This window comes from Pecten maximus, chromosome 1, assembly GCF_902652985.1.
Source record: "Pecten maximus chromosome 1, xPecMax1.1, whole genome shotgun sequence".
In the NCBI taxonomy this organism is placed as follows: domain Eukaryota; kingdom Metazoa; phylum Mollusca; class Bivalvia; order Pectinida; family Pectinidae; genus Pecten; species Pecten maximus.
In genome coordinates, this window is record NC_047015.1 from 58,130,182 (window position 1) to 58,150,059 (window position 19,878).

The 19,878-nt window shown below is 38.1% G+C and overlaps 1 protein-coding gene across 1 annotated transcript in view; it reads right to left on the reverse strand.

Annotated features, from left to right (window-relative positions):
* The window catches only part of LOC117339270 (TATA-binding protein-associated factor 172-like), a 104,445-nt gene that overhangs the window by 59,356 nt on the left and 25,211 nt on the right, over positions 1-19,878 (reverse strand). The window contains exons 9-14 of the mRNA XM_033900773.1: positions 18,815-18,910; positions 16,842-17,018; positions 12,756-12,896; positions 5,245-5,372; positions 3,639-3,762; positions 1,622-1,879 (exon numbers count right to left, since the gene is read on the reverse strand). Coding sequence (XP_033756664.1) covers positions 1,622-1,879; positions 3,639-3,762; positions 5,245-5,372; positions 12,756-12,896; positions 16,842-17,018; positions 18,815-18,910 — 924 coding nt within the window. The remainder of the gene's footprint in view (positions 1-1,621; positions 1,880-3,638; positions 3,763-5,244; positions 5,373-12,755; positions 12,897-16,841; positions 17,019-18,814; positions 18,911-19,878) is intronic.

Below are 19,878 nucleotides of genomic sequence, written 5' to 3' on the forward strand. Positions count from 1 at the left end.
ATGAATGGTGTGTTTAATCCATTAAAAGCATAGTCTACATAACCTGTTGCGTTTACGAAAGCACTACTGTAACAAGAGGCCCAGAGGGCCTGTATCGCTCACCTGATTTATTTATTATTATCTATTAAGTCCTTTGGGGGTGGGGAACGACCCCTGGGTTTATTTTTTACATCAGGACTGTGTTTATCTCTTGATCATACTTGTCTCAAAAATGCAATAAGTCCTTTATAGCAATATAGTCAAACTGATCCCTTTTGCCCTGCCCTTGAAGCCCCTGGGGGGGATCAGCCCATCATTTGTATTAATTTAAATCCCAGCCATCTAGAGATGTTACCACTGAAATATCAATGTCATACGTTACTTAGGTCCAGAGAAGAAGTCGTTAATATCAATATTGCCAAATGGACCCCTTTTGGCCACACCCCTAAGGCCCCTGGGGGGTCAGCCCCATCATGTATAAGTTTGAATCCCAACCACCTAGGGATGTTACTGCTGAAATATCAATGCCATACATTGCTTAGGTCCAGAGAAGAAGTCGTTAATATCAATATTGCCAAATGGACCCCTTTTGGCCCCACCCCTCAGGCCCCTGGTGGGTCAGCCCTTTCATTTGTATAAATTTGAATCCCTGCCACCTAGGTATGCTACCACTGAAATACCAATGTCATACATTGCTTAGATCCAGAGAAGAAGTCACTTATATCAATATTGCCAAATGGACCCCTTTTGGCCCCTCCCCCGGTCCCCTGTGAAGTCAGCCCCATTATATGTATAAATTTGAATCCCAACCACCTAGGGATATTACTGCTGAAATATCAATGCCATACATTGCTTAGGTCTAGAGAAGAAGTTGTTAATATCAATATTGCCAAATGGTCCTTTTGGCCCAGCCCTCAGGCCCCCTGCGGGTCAGCCCTTTCATTTGTATAAATTTGAATTCCAGCCACCTAGGGATGCTACCACTGAAATATCAATGTCATACATTGCTTAGGTCCAGAGAAAAAGTCGTTTATATCAATATTGCCCAATGGACCCCTTTCGGCCCCGCCCCTCAGGCCCCTGGAGGGTCAGCCCCATCATATATATAAATTTGAATCCCTCCAACCTAGGGATGCTTCCTACCAAATTTGGTTGAATTCTGATCAGCGGTTCAGAAGAAGAAGTCAATTGTGTTGACGGACGGACGCCCGACGCCACGGTATGGTATAACCTCACCTTGGTCCTTTGGACCAGGTGAGCTAAATATAGGCGATATATGCTGTCTCGTGTGTGGTGCATTTTGCAATTTAAAAAAAACTGAATTAACGCTAAAATATGTGACATATATTTTTTTTTCTGTCACAGACGCACTCTAATGATCATACAATCTAATTAACTTAACATGCCTGTTGATCAAATTTAAGTCTTGTCATTTTTACTTGGCCGGTCATAGCAGTTCGAGCTTTCAAATCTTACTTTACATTCTTCATTTGACAAGTTTGAACTATCCAAAATATATAAAGTGACATTTATCAACAACCATTACTAGCTAAAAAATTATTGTTTTTCTATAAAAAAAATTGTTTGAACTATCCGCATGTTGGAACTAACCGAAGGTTTACCATATCATACAGGTTCCTACCCTTCCACGATGTTTTGCTTGGATTAGGTAATCTGGCTCAAAAGGAACCTTCGAAGGCTGCATACACAGAGAAAGCCAGACACCAAGCCAGGGGGTAGCCATGGTGATGAGATGATCTATTGGTGCCTTGGACAGTAGTTTTGACCAAACTTGACCGACCATGACGAGTACATCCTGTCGCTCCTCGAGAAGGCTGCGCTGTATGAGATGACGAAGTGCGTCCTGGAGGATTAGGGGGAGCCAGACATTGGTAGGGTGCTGTAAATAACAAACAAAAGTTTCTACATCACAAAACAGACAGCGTGGGGATAACAGTTTGTTTGAAGCTATAGATCATATCAAACCAGATTATTATACCTTTACGTTTTTTTCTCTATATAAAAGTAATGTGATAATTTGACTATCAGCCTCGAGAAGATTGCGCATGTGTTTCCAGGACTATCACACCGTGTGACAGTTTGCAAAAAACTGTCACACGGCGAACTGTCACACCCCTGCTGTAACGTTGTCAGAACGTTTGAAAGCCGCGAAGGGTAGCGAATAACTCCTTTTATATAGAGAAAAAAACGTAAAGGTATAATAAAACAGTTATCAAATGGGGTAATTCGGGCAATAGTAATTTTGTCAGCCCCGAAGCAACAACTGTTGCCCTAAAGCCCTTGTGCAACAGTTGTTGCTTCGGGGCTGACAAAATTAATATCACCCTCATGCCCATTTGATAACTGCATACTAGACTAGAACACTGACAGGACAGCAATATATGCCCGTAATTGTCAATAAGACATCTGCCAATTATAGCTGACACTGACATTTGACATTTTGACTTCAAAACTAAGGAGAAATTGCATTTTAAAGCAAAAGTTCAGCCAATTATTGTTTTGGGGCCTAACCTCTCTGTCCCCAGGGGTTGTTTTGGGGCCTCACCTCTCTGTCCCCAGGGGTTGTTTTGGGGCCTCACCCCTCTGTCCCCAGGGGTTGTTTTGGGGCCTAACCTCTCTGTCCCCAGGGATTGTTTTGGGGCCTCACCTCTCTGTCCCCAGGGGTTGTTTTGGGGCCTCACCTCTCTGTCCCCAGGGGTTGTTTTGGGGCCTCACCTCTCTGTCCCCAGGGGTTGTTTTGGGGCCTCACCTCTCTGTCCCCAGGGGTTGTTTTGGGGCCTCACCTCTCTGCCCCCAGGGGTTGTTTTGGGGCCTCACCTCTCTGTCCCTATGAGTCACACCAGCCTCATTTATATAAAATATGATTGCCCTCCACCCATGATTTTTCACACCAAATTTGGTTTTAATCCACTTTGGGTTTAAGGAGGAGAAGCGTTTTGAATGTAAAGTCTAACGGCGCACGGCAGATTACGACAAATGGAGCACAATGGTTCTAAGGGTCAGATGACCCAAAATTGTTTATTTATTTGGTTTGCTTTTGTTTAACGTCCTATTAACAGCCACAGTCATTTAAGGATGTGGAAGGTTTTGGAGGTGGAGGAAAGCCGGAGTACCGAGAGAAAACACCATCGGCCTACAGTCAGTACCTGGCAACTGCCCCACGTAGGTTTCGAACTCGCAACCCAGAGGTGGAGGGCTAGTGATAAAGTGTCGGTACACCTTAACAACTTGGCCACCGCGGCCCCTATATCTACTATAAACACAGGTCTGCTGTATATATTATATATCTATATACTTTATATTCCAAATACTGTACTCAGTATTAATACTGAAAACTTTCATCTATGAAAAGTTTATAAATATTCATGAATTTGTGATTTAAGAACGAAAAGCTTATTCCTTACATAAATCATGAATCTTCATGAACAGTATTTGAAAAAAAAATAATGAAGTTCAAAGTTCATGAGTTTCATGAAAATTTTAAGAATATTCATAAATTTTGTTTATGAATATATATAATTCATGAATATTTTATTCATGAATTATTCACAATCGTTTCACAGGGGCAATATAGGGCCCTTATTACAGTGCATCCACAATCAGACAGCAAGACAATCTGTAGGGGTATCGAAACATACCTGAATACTTTCTATGTCAAGGAGGGTGCTGAAGGTTTGGAGAGCGGATTTCCGTACAGATGCTATGTTGTGTCGCAGGAATGGCCAGAGTCTGGGGACAAGCTCAGTTAAAGGTGTCGTCAACCTGCAAAATGTATCAGCTTAACTTTCAAACAAACTTTCCAGTATTCAAAATTGATACTCACAAACCACTACTTCATCTTACTCTCTTTACTACAGACATCTGTCATTATACTACCACCTTTTGTCAAGTAGTAGTTTAACTCTCCGTACTAGACATCTGTCATTATACTGCCATCTTTTGTCAAGTAGTAGTTTAACTCTCTGTACTACAGACATCTGTCATTATACTACCACCTTTTGTCCTAGTAGTAGTTTAACTCTCCGTACTAGACATCTGTCATTATACTGCCATCTTTTGTCAAGTAGTAGTATAACTCTCTGTACTACAGACATCTGTCATTATACTGCCATCTTTTGTCAAGTAGCAGTATAACTCTCTGTACTACAGACATCTGTCATTATACTGCCATCTTTTGTCAAGTAGTAGTATAACTCTCTGTACTACAGACATGTCATTATACTGCCATCTTTTGTCAAGTAGTAGTATAACTCTCTGTACTACAGACATCTGTCATTATACTACCACCTTTTGTCCTAGTAGTAGTTTAACTCTCTGTACTAGACATCTGTCATTATACTGCCATCTTTTGTCAAGTAGTAGTATAACTCTCTGTACTACAGACATCTGTCATTATACTACCATCTTTTGTCCTAGTAGTAGTTTAACTCTCCGTACTAGACATCTGTCATTATACTGCCATCTTTTGTCAAGTAGTAGTATAACTCTCTGTACTACAGACATCTGTCATTATACTGCCATCTTTTGTCAAGTAGCAGTATAACTCTCTGTACTACAGACATCTTTCATTATACTGCCATCTTTTGTCCTAGTAGTAGTATAACTCTCTGTACTACAGACATGTCATTATACTGCCATCTTTTGTCCTAGTAGTAGTTTAACTCTCTGTACTACAGACATCTTTCATTATACTACCACCTTTTGTCCTAGTAGTAGTTTAACTCTCTGTACTACAGACATCTGTCATTATACTGCCATCTTTTGTCAAGTAGTAGTATAACTCTCTGTACTACAGACATGTCATTATACTACCACCTTTTGTCCTAGTAGTAGTATAACTATCTGTACTAGACATCTGTCATTATACTGCCACCTTTTGTCCTAGTAGTAGTATTCACATTCTGCTGACCTTTGACTCAGGTCACATTCTGCTGACCTTTGACTGGGGTCACATTCTGTTGACCTTTGATTGAGTCACATTCTGCTGACCTTTGACTGGGGTCACATTCTGCTGACCTTTGACTGGAGTCACATTCTGTTGACCTTAGATTGAGTCACATTCTGCTGACCTTTGACTCAGGTCACATTCTGCTGACCTTTGACTGGGGTCACATTCTGCTGACCTTTGACTCGGGTCACATTCTGATGACCTTTGAATGGGGTCACATTCTACTGACCATATTTACCTGTTCCTATAGTTTAGTTGTACTAATATTGATAATACATCTCATCACTGTAACTTACCAGTCTAGTACAGAGGCCTTTGGATGAGACATAATCGTTGACAGGAGTGTCATAATGCTGTTGGTGGAGGATGTCAAGTCGTCCAAGTCGAGTAACGTCTGCCACAGACTGGCCACAATCAGAGGAACCTATAACAATGAAAATAACCTGAACTAACAGTTGTTTAGCTTATCATGCCATTAAAGGAACTATGTTGTTTTGGATGTTTGGAGAAAAAAAACCACTGACATCTTGGCACCAGTAGTCCTATGTTCTAGGGGCAAGTGGTGTAAACCTTGTCAGCAGAGATCATGTACCAAGGCACCCTAACATAATTCTTACTTTGATATATATTGGTAAAGCTTCCTAACTTGTAGCTATTCAAACGGCCCGAGAAACCTCAGGGATTGAAATTATCAATAAGAATTTGATCTTATGGTCAGCTCTCAGGTATAATGTCTAAAATTGGGTCATTGGTCAGCTCTCAGGTATAATGTCTAAAATCGGGTCATTGGTCAGCTCTCAGGTATAATGTCTAAAATCGGGTCATTGGTCAGCTCTCAGGTATAATGTCTAAAATCGGGTCATTGGTCAGCTCTCAGGTATGTCTAAAATCGGGTCATTGATCAGCTATCAGGTATGTCTAAAATCGGGTCATTGGTCAGCTCTCAGGTATGTCTAAAATCGGGTCATTGGTCAGCTCTCAGGTATGTCTAAAATCGGGTCATTGATCAGCTATCAGGTATGTCTAAAATCGGGTCATTGGTCAGCTCTCAGGTATAATTCTAAAATCAGGTCATTGGTCAGCTCTCAGGTATATGTCTAAAATCGGGTCATTGGTCAGCTCTCAGGTATAATGTCTAAAATCAGGTCATTGGTCAGCTCTCAGGTATAATGTCTAAAATCAGGTCATTGGTCAGCTATCAGGTATAATGTCTAAAATCGGGTCATTGTTCAGCTATCAGGTATTATGTCTAAAATCGGGTCATTGGTCAGCTCTCAGGTATAATGTCTAAAATCAGGTCATTGGTCAGCTCTCAGGTATAATGTCTAAAATCGGGTCATTGGTCAGCTCTCAGGTATAATGTCTAAAATCGGGTCATTGGTCAGCTCTCAGGTATAATGTCTAAAATCGGGTCATTGGTCAGCTCTCAGGTATAATGTCTAAAATCGGGTCATTGGTCAGCTCTCAGGTATGTCTAAAATCGGGTCATTGGTCAGCTCTCAGGTATAATGTCTAAAATCGGGTCATTGGTCAGCTCTCAGGTATGTCTAAAATCGGGTCATTGGTCAGCTCTCAGGTATAATGTCTAAAATCAGGTCATTGGTCAGCTCTCAGGTATAATGTCTAAAATCGGGTCATTGGTCAGCTCTCAGGTATAATGTCTAAAATCGGGTCATTGGTCAGCTCTCAGGTATTATGTCTAAAATCGGGTCATTGGTCAGCTCTCAGGTATAATGTCTAAAATCGGGTCATTGGTCAGCTCTCAGGTATAATGTCTAAAATCGGGTCATTGGTCAGCTCTCAGGTATAATGTCTAAAATTGGGTCATTGGTCAGCTCTCAGGTATAATGTCTAAAATCGGGTCATTGGTCAGCTCTCAGGTATTATGTCTAAAATCCGGTCATTGGTCCATAGAAAAATTCTTCAGCAGATGTGAGAAAATTGACAAATTAAACAAATAAATGAAGTTTGATATGAATTTTCTCATATCATCTTCCTACTGAGATTACACCCACCACAATGTTACTGATAAGGTAAAACACTCTGATATACTGCTCAATACAATAATACATACATCCACCACAATGTTATTAATAAGGTAAAACACTTTGATATACTGCTCAATACAATAATACATGTTTTGCTTTAAAGACTGAATCATACCAAAATAAGTTATAAAAAGTTATAACTATTTTGTACCTTTTAGAAAACTTAGAATTCATCAATGTAACTTTTGATAACTTTTTTGGACTTAGACAATTTTAGATATAATTTTTTTGTACCTTTCTAGACTTGGAAAATTTCATGTATAACTTTTTGTAACTTTTCTGGACTTAGAAAATATTTACAACACATGTGCATGTCATCTTATGTAATCTCTCAGCGTGAAGTTGATGTGAGAAAATTCATCTCACACTTTATGTATTCGTTAAATTTGTCAATTATTAGATAAGGCTGGCTAGATAGGTTTATTAATTTAAGCTAATTCTACATTCCATCATACTATTGGCCCAATATCAGGACTGGGGTGGCTATCGGGAAATCATTGTTTAAAGATTTTAACATATTTGACCCAATTTACCTTGAATGTAGGTCAAGGTCATTCATTTGAAGAAACTTAGTAGCCCATCCTGCCCAAGCATGCTACAGGCCCAATATCAAGTCCCTGGACCTCTTGGTTATTCGTTGAGAAGAAGTTGTTTAAGATTTTAGCCCATTTGACGCTATGACTTGAATGAAGGTCAAGGTCATTCATTTGAACAAACTTGGTAGCCCTTTACCCCAGCATGCGACGGACCCAATATCAAGTCACTGGGCCTTTTTCGTTATTGAGAAAAAGTTGTTCAAAGATTTTAGTCACTCATAAGGAGGTTCATCAATCATAAGGAGGTTCATCGATGATATGGAGGTTCATCAATCATAAGGAGGTTCATCAATCATAAGGAGGTTCAACAATCATAAGGAGTTCATCAATAATTCAGAGGTTCATCAATCATTAGGAGGTTCATCAATCATAATGAGGTTCATCAATCATTCAGAGGTTCATCAATCATTAGGAGGTTCATCGATGATAAGGAGGTTCATCGATGATAAGGAGGTTCATCAATCATAAGGAGGTTCATCAATCATAAGGAGGTTCATCAGTCATAAGGAGGTTCACCAATCATTAGGAGGTTCATCAATCATAAGGAGGTTCACCAATCATTAGGAGGTTTATCAATCATTAGGAGGTTCATCAATAATTCGGAGGTTCATCAATCATTAGGAGGTTCATCGATGATAAGGAGGTTCATCAATCATAACGAGGTTCATCAAACATTAGGAGGTTCATCAATCATTAGGAGGTTCATCAATCATAAGGAGGTTCATCAATCATTAGGAGGTTCATCAATGACAAGGAGGTTCATCAATCATAAGGAGGTTCATCAATCATTAGGAGGTTCATCAATCATTAGGAGGTTCAACAATCATAAGGAGGTTCATCAATCATTAGGAGGTTCATCAATCATTAGGAGGTTCATCAATCATTAGGAGGTTCATCAATGATAAGGAGGTTCATCAATGATAAGGAGGTTCATCAATCATTAGGAGGTTCATCAATCATAAGGAGGTTCATCAATGATAAGGAGGTTCAACAATCATAAGGAGTTCATCAATAATTCAGAGGTTCATCAATCATTAGGAGGTTCATCAATCATTAGGAGGTTCATCGATAATAAGGAGGTTCATCAATCATAAGGAGGTTTATCAATCATTAGGAGGTTCATCAATGATAACGAGGTTCATCAATCATAAGGAGGTTCATCAATCATAAGGAGGTCCATCAATCATAAGAAGGTTCATCAATGATAACGAGGTTAATCAATCATTAGGAGGTTCATCAATCATTAGGAGGTTCATCAATCATAAGGAGGTCCATCAATCATAAGAAGGTTCACCAATCATTAGGAGGTTCATCAATCATAAGGAGGTTCATCAATCATAAGGAGGTTCATCAATCATTAGGAGGTTCATCAATCATAAGGAGGTTCATCAATCATTAGGAGGTTCATCAATCATTAGGAGGTTCATCAATCATAAGGAGGTTCATCAATCATTAGGAGGTTCATCAGTCATAAGGAGGTTCATCAATCATTAGGAGGTTCATCAATCATAAGGAGGTTCATCAATCATTAGGAGGTTCATCAGTCATAAGGAGGTTCATCAATCATAAGGAGGTTCATCAATCATAAGGAGGTTCATCAATCATATGGAGGTTCATCAATCATTAGGAGGTTCATCAATCATAAGGAGGTTCATCAATCATTAGGAGGTTCATCAATCATTAGGAGGTTCATCAGTCATAAGGAGGTTCATCAATCATAAGGAGGTTCATCAATCATTAGGAGGTTCATCAATCATTAGGAGGTTCATCAATAATAAGGAGGTTCATCGATAATAAGGAGGTTCATCAATCATAAGGAGGTTCATCAGTCATAAGGAGGTTCATCAATCATAAGGAGGTTCATCAATCATAAGGAGGTTCATCAATCATTAGGAGGTTCATCAATCATAAGGAGGTCCATCAATCATAAGGAGGTTCATCAATCATAAGGAGGTTAATCAATCATTAGGAGGTTCATCAATCATAAGGAGGTTCATCAATCATTAGGAGGTTCATCAATCATTAGGAGGTCCATCAATCATAAGGAGGTTCATCAATCATAAGGAGGTTAATCAATCATTAGGAGGTTCATCAATCATAAGGAGGTTCATCAATCATTAGGAGGTTCATCAGTCATAAGGAGGTTCATCAATCATAAGGAGGTTCATCAATCATATGGAGGTTCATCAATCATAAGGAGGTTCATCAATCATAAGGAGGTTCATCAATCATAAGGAGGTTCATCAATCATTAGGAGGTTCATCAGTCATAAGGAGGTTCATCAATCATAAGGAGGTTCATCAATCATAAGGAGGTTCATCAATCATAAGGAGGTTCATCAATCATTAGGAGGTTCATCAATCATAAGGAGGTTCATCAATCATTAGGAGGTTCATCAATCATTAGGAGGTTCATCAATCATAAGGAGGTTCATCAGTCATAAGGAGGTTCATTAATCATTAGGAGGTTCATCAATCATAAGGAGGTTCATCAATCATTAGGAGGTTCATCAATCATAAGGAGGTTTATCAATCATTAGGAGGTTCATCAATCATAAGGAGGTTCATCAATCATTAGGAGGTTCATCGATAATAAGGAGGTTCATCGATAATAAGGAGGTTCATCAATCATAAGGAGGTTCATCAGTCATAAGGAGGTTCATCAATCATAAGGAGGTTCATCAATCATTAGGAGGTTCATCAATCATAAGGAGGTCCATCAATCATAAGGAGGTTCATCAATCATAAGGAGGTTAATCAATCATTAGGAGGTTCATCAATCATAAGGAGGTTCATCAATCATTAGGAGGTTCACCAATCATTAGGATGTTCATCAATCATAACGAAGTTCATCAATCATAAGGAGGTTCATCAATCATTAGGAGGTTCATCAATCATTAGGAGGTTCATCAATCATTAGGAGGTTCATCAGTCATAAGGAGGTTCATCAATCATAAGGAGGTTCATCAATCATAACGAGGTTCATCAATCATAAGGAGGTTCATCAATCATTAGGAGGTTCATCAATCATAAGGAGGTTCACCAATCATTAGGAGGTTTATCAATCATTGGGAGGTTCATCAATCATAACGAGGTTCACCAATCATTAGGAGGTTCATCAATCATTAGGAGGTTCATCAATCATAACGAGGTTCACCAATCATTAGGAGGTTCATCAATCATAAGGAGGTTCATCAATCATAAGGAGGTTCTCTCTTGGATTTATTGATATCTATTGGATACCTTAATATTATGTTTGACGGTGAAGTTGACAATGATCAAAAGCTATCCAGTAATCCAATAGACGTCCTGCAACATTGGAATTCAAGGCTATTCCTTTTTCTTTTCACACTAAGTTCCAATGAATCATTTCCTTTCATAAGGAAATACTCAGATTTTGCTGATCCAAGTCCCTTTTACGTTTTTTTTTGGCAGAATCTGTCTGTTTTGGCAGGCTCACACAATCAGCCCTAAGATCGTACCTGTTTACCCTAAGATCATACCTGTATACCCTAAGATCATACCTGTATATCCTAAGATCATACCTGTATGCCCTAAGATCGTACCTGTATGTCCTAAGATCGTACCTGTTTACCCTAAGATCATACCTGTATGTCCTAAGATCGTACCTGTATACCCTAAGATCATACCTGTATACCCTAAGATCGTACCTGTATACCCTAAGATCGTACCTGTATACCCTAAGATCGTACCTGTATGTCCTAAGATCATACCTGTATACCCTAAGATCATACCTGTATGTCCTAAGATCGTACTTGTATACCCTAAGATCGTACATGTATGTCTAAGATCGTACCTGTTTACCCTAAGATCATACCTGTATACCCTAAGATCGTACCTGTATGTCCTAAGATCGTACTTGTATACCCTAAGATCGTACATGTATGTCTAAAATCGTACTTGTATACCCTAAGATCGTACCTGTATACCCTAAGATCGTACCTGTATGTCCCAAGATGGTACCTGTATACCCTAAGATTGTACCTGTATATCCTAAAATCGTACCTGTATACCCTAAGATCGTACCTGTACGACCTAAGATCGTACCTGTATGCCCTTGCTAAGATCGTACCTGTATGCCCCTGTCATTAAGGCTAATGGTTTTGACAAGGACATACAGTGTCAATTAACATGAAAAGAAATGCATTCAGCCAATCTGCCATGCTTATGTTGTTTATTTGCAGGTGTCCTATTTTGTGATATGCTTATAGGTATCAAATGGGCTGTTGGGTACCAATGCTCTGACTTATCTATAATACATAGTATAAACATACTTAATCACGGAGGTATCGATAATTACGGAGGTATAGATAATTACGGGGGTATAGATAATTACGGAGGTATAGATAATTACGGAGGTATAGATAATTACGGGGGTATAGATAATTACAGAGGTATAGATAATTACGGAGGTATAGATAATTACAGAGGTATAGATAATTACGGAGGTATAGATAATTACGGAGGTATAGATAATTACGGAGGTATAGATAATTACGGGGTATAGTTAATTACGGAGGTATAGATAATTACGGAGGTATAGATAATTACAGAGGTATAGATAATTACGGAGGTATAGATAATTACGGAGGTATAGATAATTACGGGGTATAGTTAATTACGGAGGTATAGATAATTACGGAGGTATGGATAATTACGGAGGTATAGATAATTACGGAGGTATAGATAATTACGGGGTATAGTTAATTACGGAGGTATAGATAATTACAGAGGTATAGATAATTACGGAGGTATAGATAATTACGGGGTATAGTTAATTACGGAGGTATAGATAATTACGGAGGTATATAGATAATTACGGAGGTATATATAATTACGGAGGTATAGATAATTACGGAAGTATAGATAATTACGGGGTATAGTTAATTACGGAGGTATAGATAATTACAGAGGTATAGATAATTACGGAGGTATAGATAATTACGGAGGTATAGTTAATTACGGAGGTATAGATAATTACGGGGGTATAGATAATTACGGAGGTATAGATAATTACGGGGGTATAGTTAATTACGGAGGTATAGTTAACTACAGGGTTATAGTTAATTACGGGGTATAGATAATTACGGGGGTATAGTTAATTACGGAGGTATAGTTAATTACGGGGGTATAGTTGTCTTACCTGACCAGGTAGAAGTGACACAACACTGTCGGCTACAGGAATGAGAGCAGCCGCTGCCACAGCCCGGACATCATCACTGACATCTTGTAGACCTTGGAACAGACAGGGTAGGGTGGCTGGCAACAGTTTGTCAGTCATATCCTGTAACAAGGGAAGTTAAACTACCTGGTATATATCTGCTAATTACCATTTGGCCAGGAGTGAGGTGAGATTCTACTTGTAGTTGGTCTAGAATTTCCAAGATATTGTACTGCTAGGATTTGTCAGGCAATGTGTGGTTAAATCTATTTATCTATAAGTTAAATATATTTATTTATAAGTTAAATTTATTTATCTATAAGTTAAATCTATTAATCTATAAGTTAATTTTTTTGATCTATAAGTTAAATCTATTTATCAATAAGTTAAATAAATTTATCTATAAGTTAAATATATTAGTCTATAAGTTAAATTTTTGCATCTATAAGTTAAATCTATTAATCTATAAGTAAAATCTATTTATCTATAAGTAAAATCTATTTATCTATGAGTAAAATCTATTTATCTATAAGTAAAATCTATTTATCTATAAGTTAAATCTATTTATCTATAAGTTAAATCTATTAATCTATAAGTTAAATCTATTAATCTATAAGTTAAATCTATTAATCTATAAGTAAAATCTATTTATTTATAAGTAAAATCTATTTATCTATAAGTTAAATCTATTTATCTATAAGTTTAAGGTCATGTTACTGACATCACTGTTAACTGGATCAAGACAGAAATGGATTGACATTAAGTCTAAGAAATTAAATCAAATTAAAGGAAAGTTTATTGGAGAACTATAAGTTTGAATGGCTTCAATGTAAACAAGAGATCCCAGAGGGATCTTGGTGCCCACCATCGAATGACCTTTATTGGATCTCAGTAAGACAAATCTTTTCTCTTTTTCTTCTTAATCACTTGAAAACAAGCGGAACCTACATAATAAATCCCAGGAAGATCCATGCAAAATAGGGTTAACAAACTTAAACTAATTACAAGAGGAATCTATCTCTTAGAAATAGGGTTAACAAACTTAAACGAATACAAGAGGAAACTATCTCTGAGAAATAGGGTCAACAAACTTAAACGAATACAAGAGGAAACTATCTCTGAGAAATAGGGTCAACAAACTTAAACTAATACAAGAGGAAACTATCTCTGAGAAATAGGGTCAACAAACGTAAACTAATACAAAAGGAATCTATCTCTTAGAAATAGGGTTAACAAACTTAAACGAATACAAGAGGAAACTATCTCTGAGAAATAGGGTCAACAAACTTAAACTAATACAAGAGGAAACTATCTCTGAAACATAGGGTCAACAAACGTAAACTAATACAAAAGGAATCTATCTCTTAGAAATAGGGTTAACAAACTTAAACTAATACAAGAGGAATCTATCTCTTAGAAATAGGGTTAACAAACTTAAACTAATACAAGAGGAATCTATCTCTGAGAAATAGGGTCAACAAACTTAAACTAATACAAGAGGAAACTATCTCTGAGAAATAGGGTTAACAAACTTAAACTTATACAAGAGGAAACTATCTCCGAGACATAGGGTTAACAAACTTCTCAGTTAATACAAGAGGAATCTATCTATGATAAATAGGGTTAACAAACTTAAACTTATACAAGAGGAAACTATCTCCGAGACATAGGGTTAACAAACTTCTCAGTTAATACAAGAGGAATCTATCTATGATAAATAGGGTTTTTTTTCATATTATTGGGTATATCTTTAAAAAAAATATCCTTATGAACAATAACCATTCGAATTTGATGATATATGTATATAAAAAACATCAATTATTAATTATAAAAAGGTTATCACAATTCGTTGATCAATAGTCTGAATATGCAAATTTTGTGACATATACGATAACACGCATGCGCACAACACACTAAAACACCTGAAAACAAAAATGGCTTCCAATGTGAATCGACTGCGGTTGAAAACGATAACAGCTTCCGCAATGAAGAGAATAATTGGAAAATGGGTCAAACACAATCCTAGAATTAAACTGGGGAAGCAGTACAATACAGTTCAAACATGAAAACAGCAGTAATACGGACGCTGCTCGTATTCTGCTTGATTGCTGGATAGTAGGTCATGACAATCTCGGTAATATTTACACAAACTCGGTAATATGTATACAGTCTGTATCAGTACATCGCTACTGTCACTATCCTATATGTACGGTGTTTACACTTATTTACACATAAATATATGTGCCGGAATATATACAGAACGTGTTATTTAACATTTAAACCACTGTATAATATCGTTGTCCAACTAATCCAATTCGCCTTGTAAACTATCGTGTGTTTGTGTTGCCTCGATTTCAAAACAGTTACGTGATGATTTAAAAATAATTTCCGCGCTAAATTTAGAGGGGGATTCCCAACTAAATCAAGTGGTCAAACTGGACATGAGGATCGACTGTGAACATTGGGACAGCACAGAAACATAACTGGAAAGGAACAAAGCACGTACATTCATTGAAAATTACAACGTTTTTACCGTGATGTCCCTTTAATACAAGAGGAATCGAAATGAAATTCAAGAAATATCCATGAAGGACTCAAAATGGAACAAGCACAACTTCAGACTAAGGGAAATCTACAGGTGAAATTTGAGAAAAATCCATAAAGAACATTCAGAGAAACAAGAGGTCATCTGGGCCTGTATCACTCACCTGGTTTATTTGAGTAAACAACAAAATAATGTTTAAGTTCTATTTGCTAATAGCTGTATGTGTTGATGTATGATTATATATAATTATGCTGTGGGGATCTCAACTGCTTCAAAGATATAACCCATAAACAAAGTCAAGATTCAACATAATTGTATTTAAAGAAACTATAAGTCCCTTGGGGAGGGGAAAGACCCCTGGGCCTATTTTTAAATCAAGACTGTGTTCATCTCTTGATACCCAGCAAGGCTATATATGTTTATGGTGTTGGGATCTGAATGGTTTCACAGATAAAACAAAAGAAATAAATCTTCAAAGGGTGGGGAAAGACCCCAAACCCCAAGGGAGAGGTGTCAGATCCCTTCAGTACTTTCTCAGAAATAGCAATAACAAAAATTGTTTACGGAGGGACGGACGAACGGACAACCTGATTCCAGTATAACCCCCTAACTTCGTTGCGTGGGTATAATTACCTGCTACATGCATTTTAAGCTATCATTAGCAAAATTATGACAAGGAAACCTGTGGAAATTACATTATTTAATACATAATGTCTAACTTAACTATTTCTAATATCACTTGTACATAGCGAACATTATCTAACATTGACAAAATGATTGATATCCTTGTAGATCTACATAAAGAACATGTGAAGTAGTAATATATTCTTGGTACCCAATTCTAATTAACAAATGCATGCTTTTGTTTACAATTGTGAAAAGATTGATAGATTTGAATCCTAAGATATGAAGAAGTGAAGTTTATCTCCTGAGACATTCTAATATGATATTTGATAACACACCAAACATTATCATAATGGAGACAGAAGTGGATGATTTTACAAATTAAAAAGCTGAGGGTTTATATGTATATATACCAAGTTTTAAAGAGATGGATTAATGAACAAGCATTCTGTGAGTATTGCTAAACCAATACATGTCCCCTACCGGTGCCCCCAAGTTAAAACTTTAGTCAAATTTGATTAAAAAAGTTTAGCCAAAACTGAAACATGATCATTTTATGAAAATATATATAAGTTCATTCCAAACAATGTGTAAATTCAACTCTATTGGGTAGAATAAACAATGTTTCCTGCCCCTAAAAGATATTCAGGTATTCTTTTGGTATGTCCACTGTACAGAGTAAAAGAATTTAAAGTGAATTTAAAGTGAAATGTGTAATAACAGCCTTGGATTGAAATATAAACATAATTCTGCATAGCACTGCATATATAGTAGTACACTGATGTTATTCCAAAAGAATCTCATATCAGTGAACCATTCAATACCATACCATAGTACTCCAGTCAAATTTGGTGTTCAATAAGTAAATCAGTGCTATAAGAGATCTCAGCCTCTATTACCTTTCTGATAGCCAGCAGGTACTTAAAGCCTAGCAATCCACCATGTCGCACCTCCCACTGCCTCTGGGCCAGAAGCTGAAGCAGAATGTTGACAACACCTTCCACCCCCCAGGGCTCAAGGCACCGCACCACCACCCCAAGGGTCTGAGCACATGTCTCTCTCACTGGAGCAACCACCTGTTAAAAGGTTCAATGAAATTAGGAAAAAATACAAAGGCAACAACAAACAGAGTTTAATTGTCACAATATTAAAAGTTGGTAATTGAGAGGAGGACTAATAAATCCACACGAGGATATTTCAGGTCTGTTTTACTGTCTTCATAATAAATTTTTATATCTGATACGTAGTCCCAAAATCTGTCGCGGGCGATTAGTCTTAGGGAATTACCTCGTCCGATACGTAGTCCCAAAATCTGTCGCGGGCGATCAGTCTTAGGGAATTACCTCGTCCGATACGTAGTCCCAAAATCTGTCGCGGGCGATCAGTCTTAGGGAATTACCTCGTCCGATACCTAGTCCCAAAATCTGTAGAAGGCGATTAGTCTTAGGGAATAACCTCGTCCGATACGTAGTCCCAAAATCTGTACAAGGCGATTAGTCTTAGGGAATTACCTCGTCCGATATGTATGAAGTCCTAAATCTGTAGAAGACGATCAGTCTTAGGGAATTACATCGTCCGATACGTAGTCCCAAAATCTGTCGCGGGCGATTAGTCTTAGGGAATTACCTCGTCCGATATGTAGTCCCAAAATCTGTACAAGGCGATTAGTCTTAGGGAATTACCTCGTCCGATACGTAGTCCCAAAATCTGTCGAGGGCGTTCAGTCTTAGGGAATTACCTTGTCCGATACGTAGTCCCAAAATCTGTCGAGGGCGTTCAGTCTTAGGGAATTACCTCGTCCGATACGTAGTCCCAAAATCTGTAGAAGGCGATTAGTCTTAGAGAATTACCTCGTCCGATACGTAGTCCCAAAATCTGTAGAAGGCGATTAGTCTTAGGGAATTACCTCGTCCGATACGTAGTCCCAAATTCTGTAGAAGGCGATTAGTCTTAGGGAATTACCTCGTCCGATACGTAGTCCCCAAATCTGTCGCGGGCGATTAGTCTTAGGGAATTACCTCGTCCGATACATAGTCCCAAAATCTGTAGAAGGCGATTAGTCTTAGAGAATTACCTCGTCCGATACCTAGTCCCAAAATCTGTAGAAGGCGATTAGTCTTAGGGAATTACCTCGTCCGATACGTATGTTGTCCCAAAATCTGTAGAAGGCGATTAGTCTTAGGGAATTACCTCGTCCGATACGTAGTCCCAAAATCTGTCGAGGGCGATCAGTCTTAGGGAATTACCTCGTCCGATACATAGTCCCAAAATCTGTACAAGGCGATTAGTCTTAGGGAATTACCTCGTCCGATACGTAGTCCCAAAATCTGTCGAGGGCGATCAGTCTTAGGGAATTACCTCGTCCGATACGTATGTAGTCCCAAAATCTGTTGCGGGCGATCAGTCTTAGGGAATTACCTCGTCCGATACGTAGTCCCAAAATCTGAAGAAGGCGATTAGTCTTAAGGAATTACCTCATCCGATACGTAGTCCCAAAATCTGTCGAGGGCGATCAGTCTTAGGGAATTACCTCGTCCGATACGTATGTAGTCCCAAAATCTGTAGAAAGCGATTAGTCTTAGGGAATTACCTCGTCCGATACGTAGTCCCAAAATCTGTAGAAGGCGATTAGTCTTAGGGAATTACCTCGTCCGATACGTAGTCCCAAAATCTGTAAAAGGCGATTAGTCTTAGGGAATTACCTCGTCCGATACGTAGTCCCCAAATCTGTCGCGGGCGATTAGTCTTAGGGAATTACCTCGTCCAATACGTATGTAGTCCTAAATCTGTCGAGGGCGTTCGGTCTGAGAGACTTACCTCATCTGATACATAGTCCTAAATCTGTTGAGGGCGTTCGGTCTGAGAGACTTACCTCATCTGATACATAGTCCCCAAATCTGTCGAGGGCGATCACACACACCAACCTGAGGGCCAGGTCTGATAGCCACACCTGGTTTATGGTCTTCACCTGGCATAAATGAATATTTTACAGTTGGTCAAGTGAAATTTCAATGGCAGAAAATCTTGTCAAGTGCTAACAGTTGATTAACTTTAAAGGTGGGGTTTCAAAATGGCCTTAGAAGCAAACACAATAGCTTGTACATGTATGTTATATGGGTATCCCCTGAAGTCTTAAGTATACAAATAGGCATTGAAGTCCAAACATGTACATACGCAAGAATATAGCACCCTTTTTGTGCCAAAAATGATAAAAACTTTTGGGGAATATTTGAGAAAACTTAACATAAACCTGCTGATAATATCATGTTAGATATCATATATATCATATATATGCAAAGCAAGAAGTTACATTAATTATGAATACATTAGGAACAGGAGATAAATTGTTTTGGATTATGAGTAAGAAAATGCTCTTTTAACATTAAGCAAAATTTCCTGAAGGTAAAAAATTTCATCTTGCAGTCTATTCATAACAAGAGGCCCATGGGCCTTAACGGTTATCCGACTCTATAAAGACACTTAATTATTGTAGTACAGATACTCTGTAGCAAGTATAGTGGCACTGTTGGCCATGGCGGCAATCTTAGATTTCGGAATGAACCAAACAATAACAACACTTCATCAGGACCATCTCAGGATCATTTCAGGTAAGTTAGTGCTGAATCCCACTGGTGGAACTTAAGAACAAGTTGGAAACAGATGTTGTTCAGGAACAAGAGGCCCATGGGGCCTGTATCGCTCACCTGGTTGGATTTGACCAAATGTCAAAATAATGTTCATGTTCAATTCCTTTTGTTTGTTAACCTCAAACAATGCTATATATGGTTATTATAGTGTGGGGATCCCAACTGCTTTAAAGAAATAATGAAGTCCTTTGTACAGGCGACATACCTAATCTCACTTTGTACAGGTGTCATACCTAATCTCCCTTTGTACAGGTGTCATACCTAATCTCCCTTTAATGTGTACAGGTGT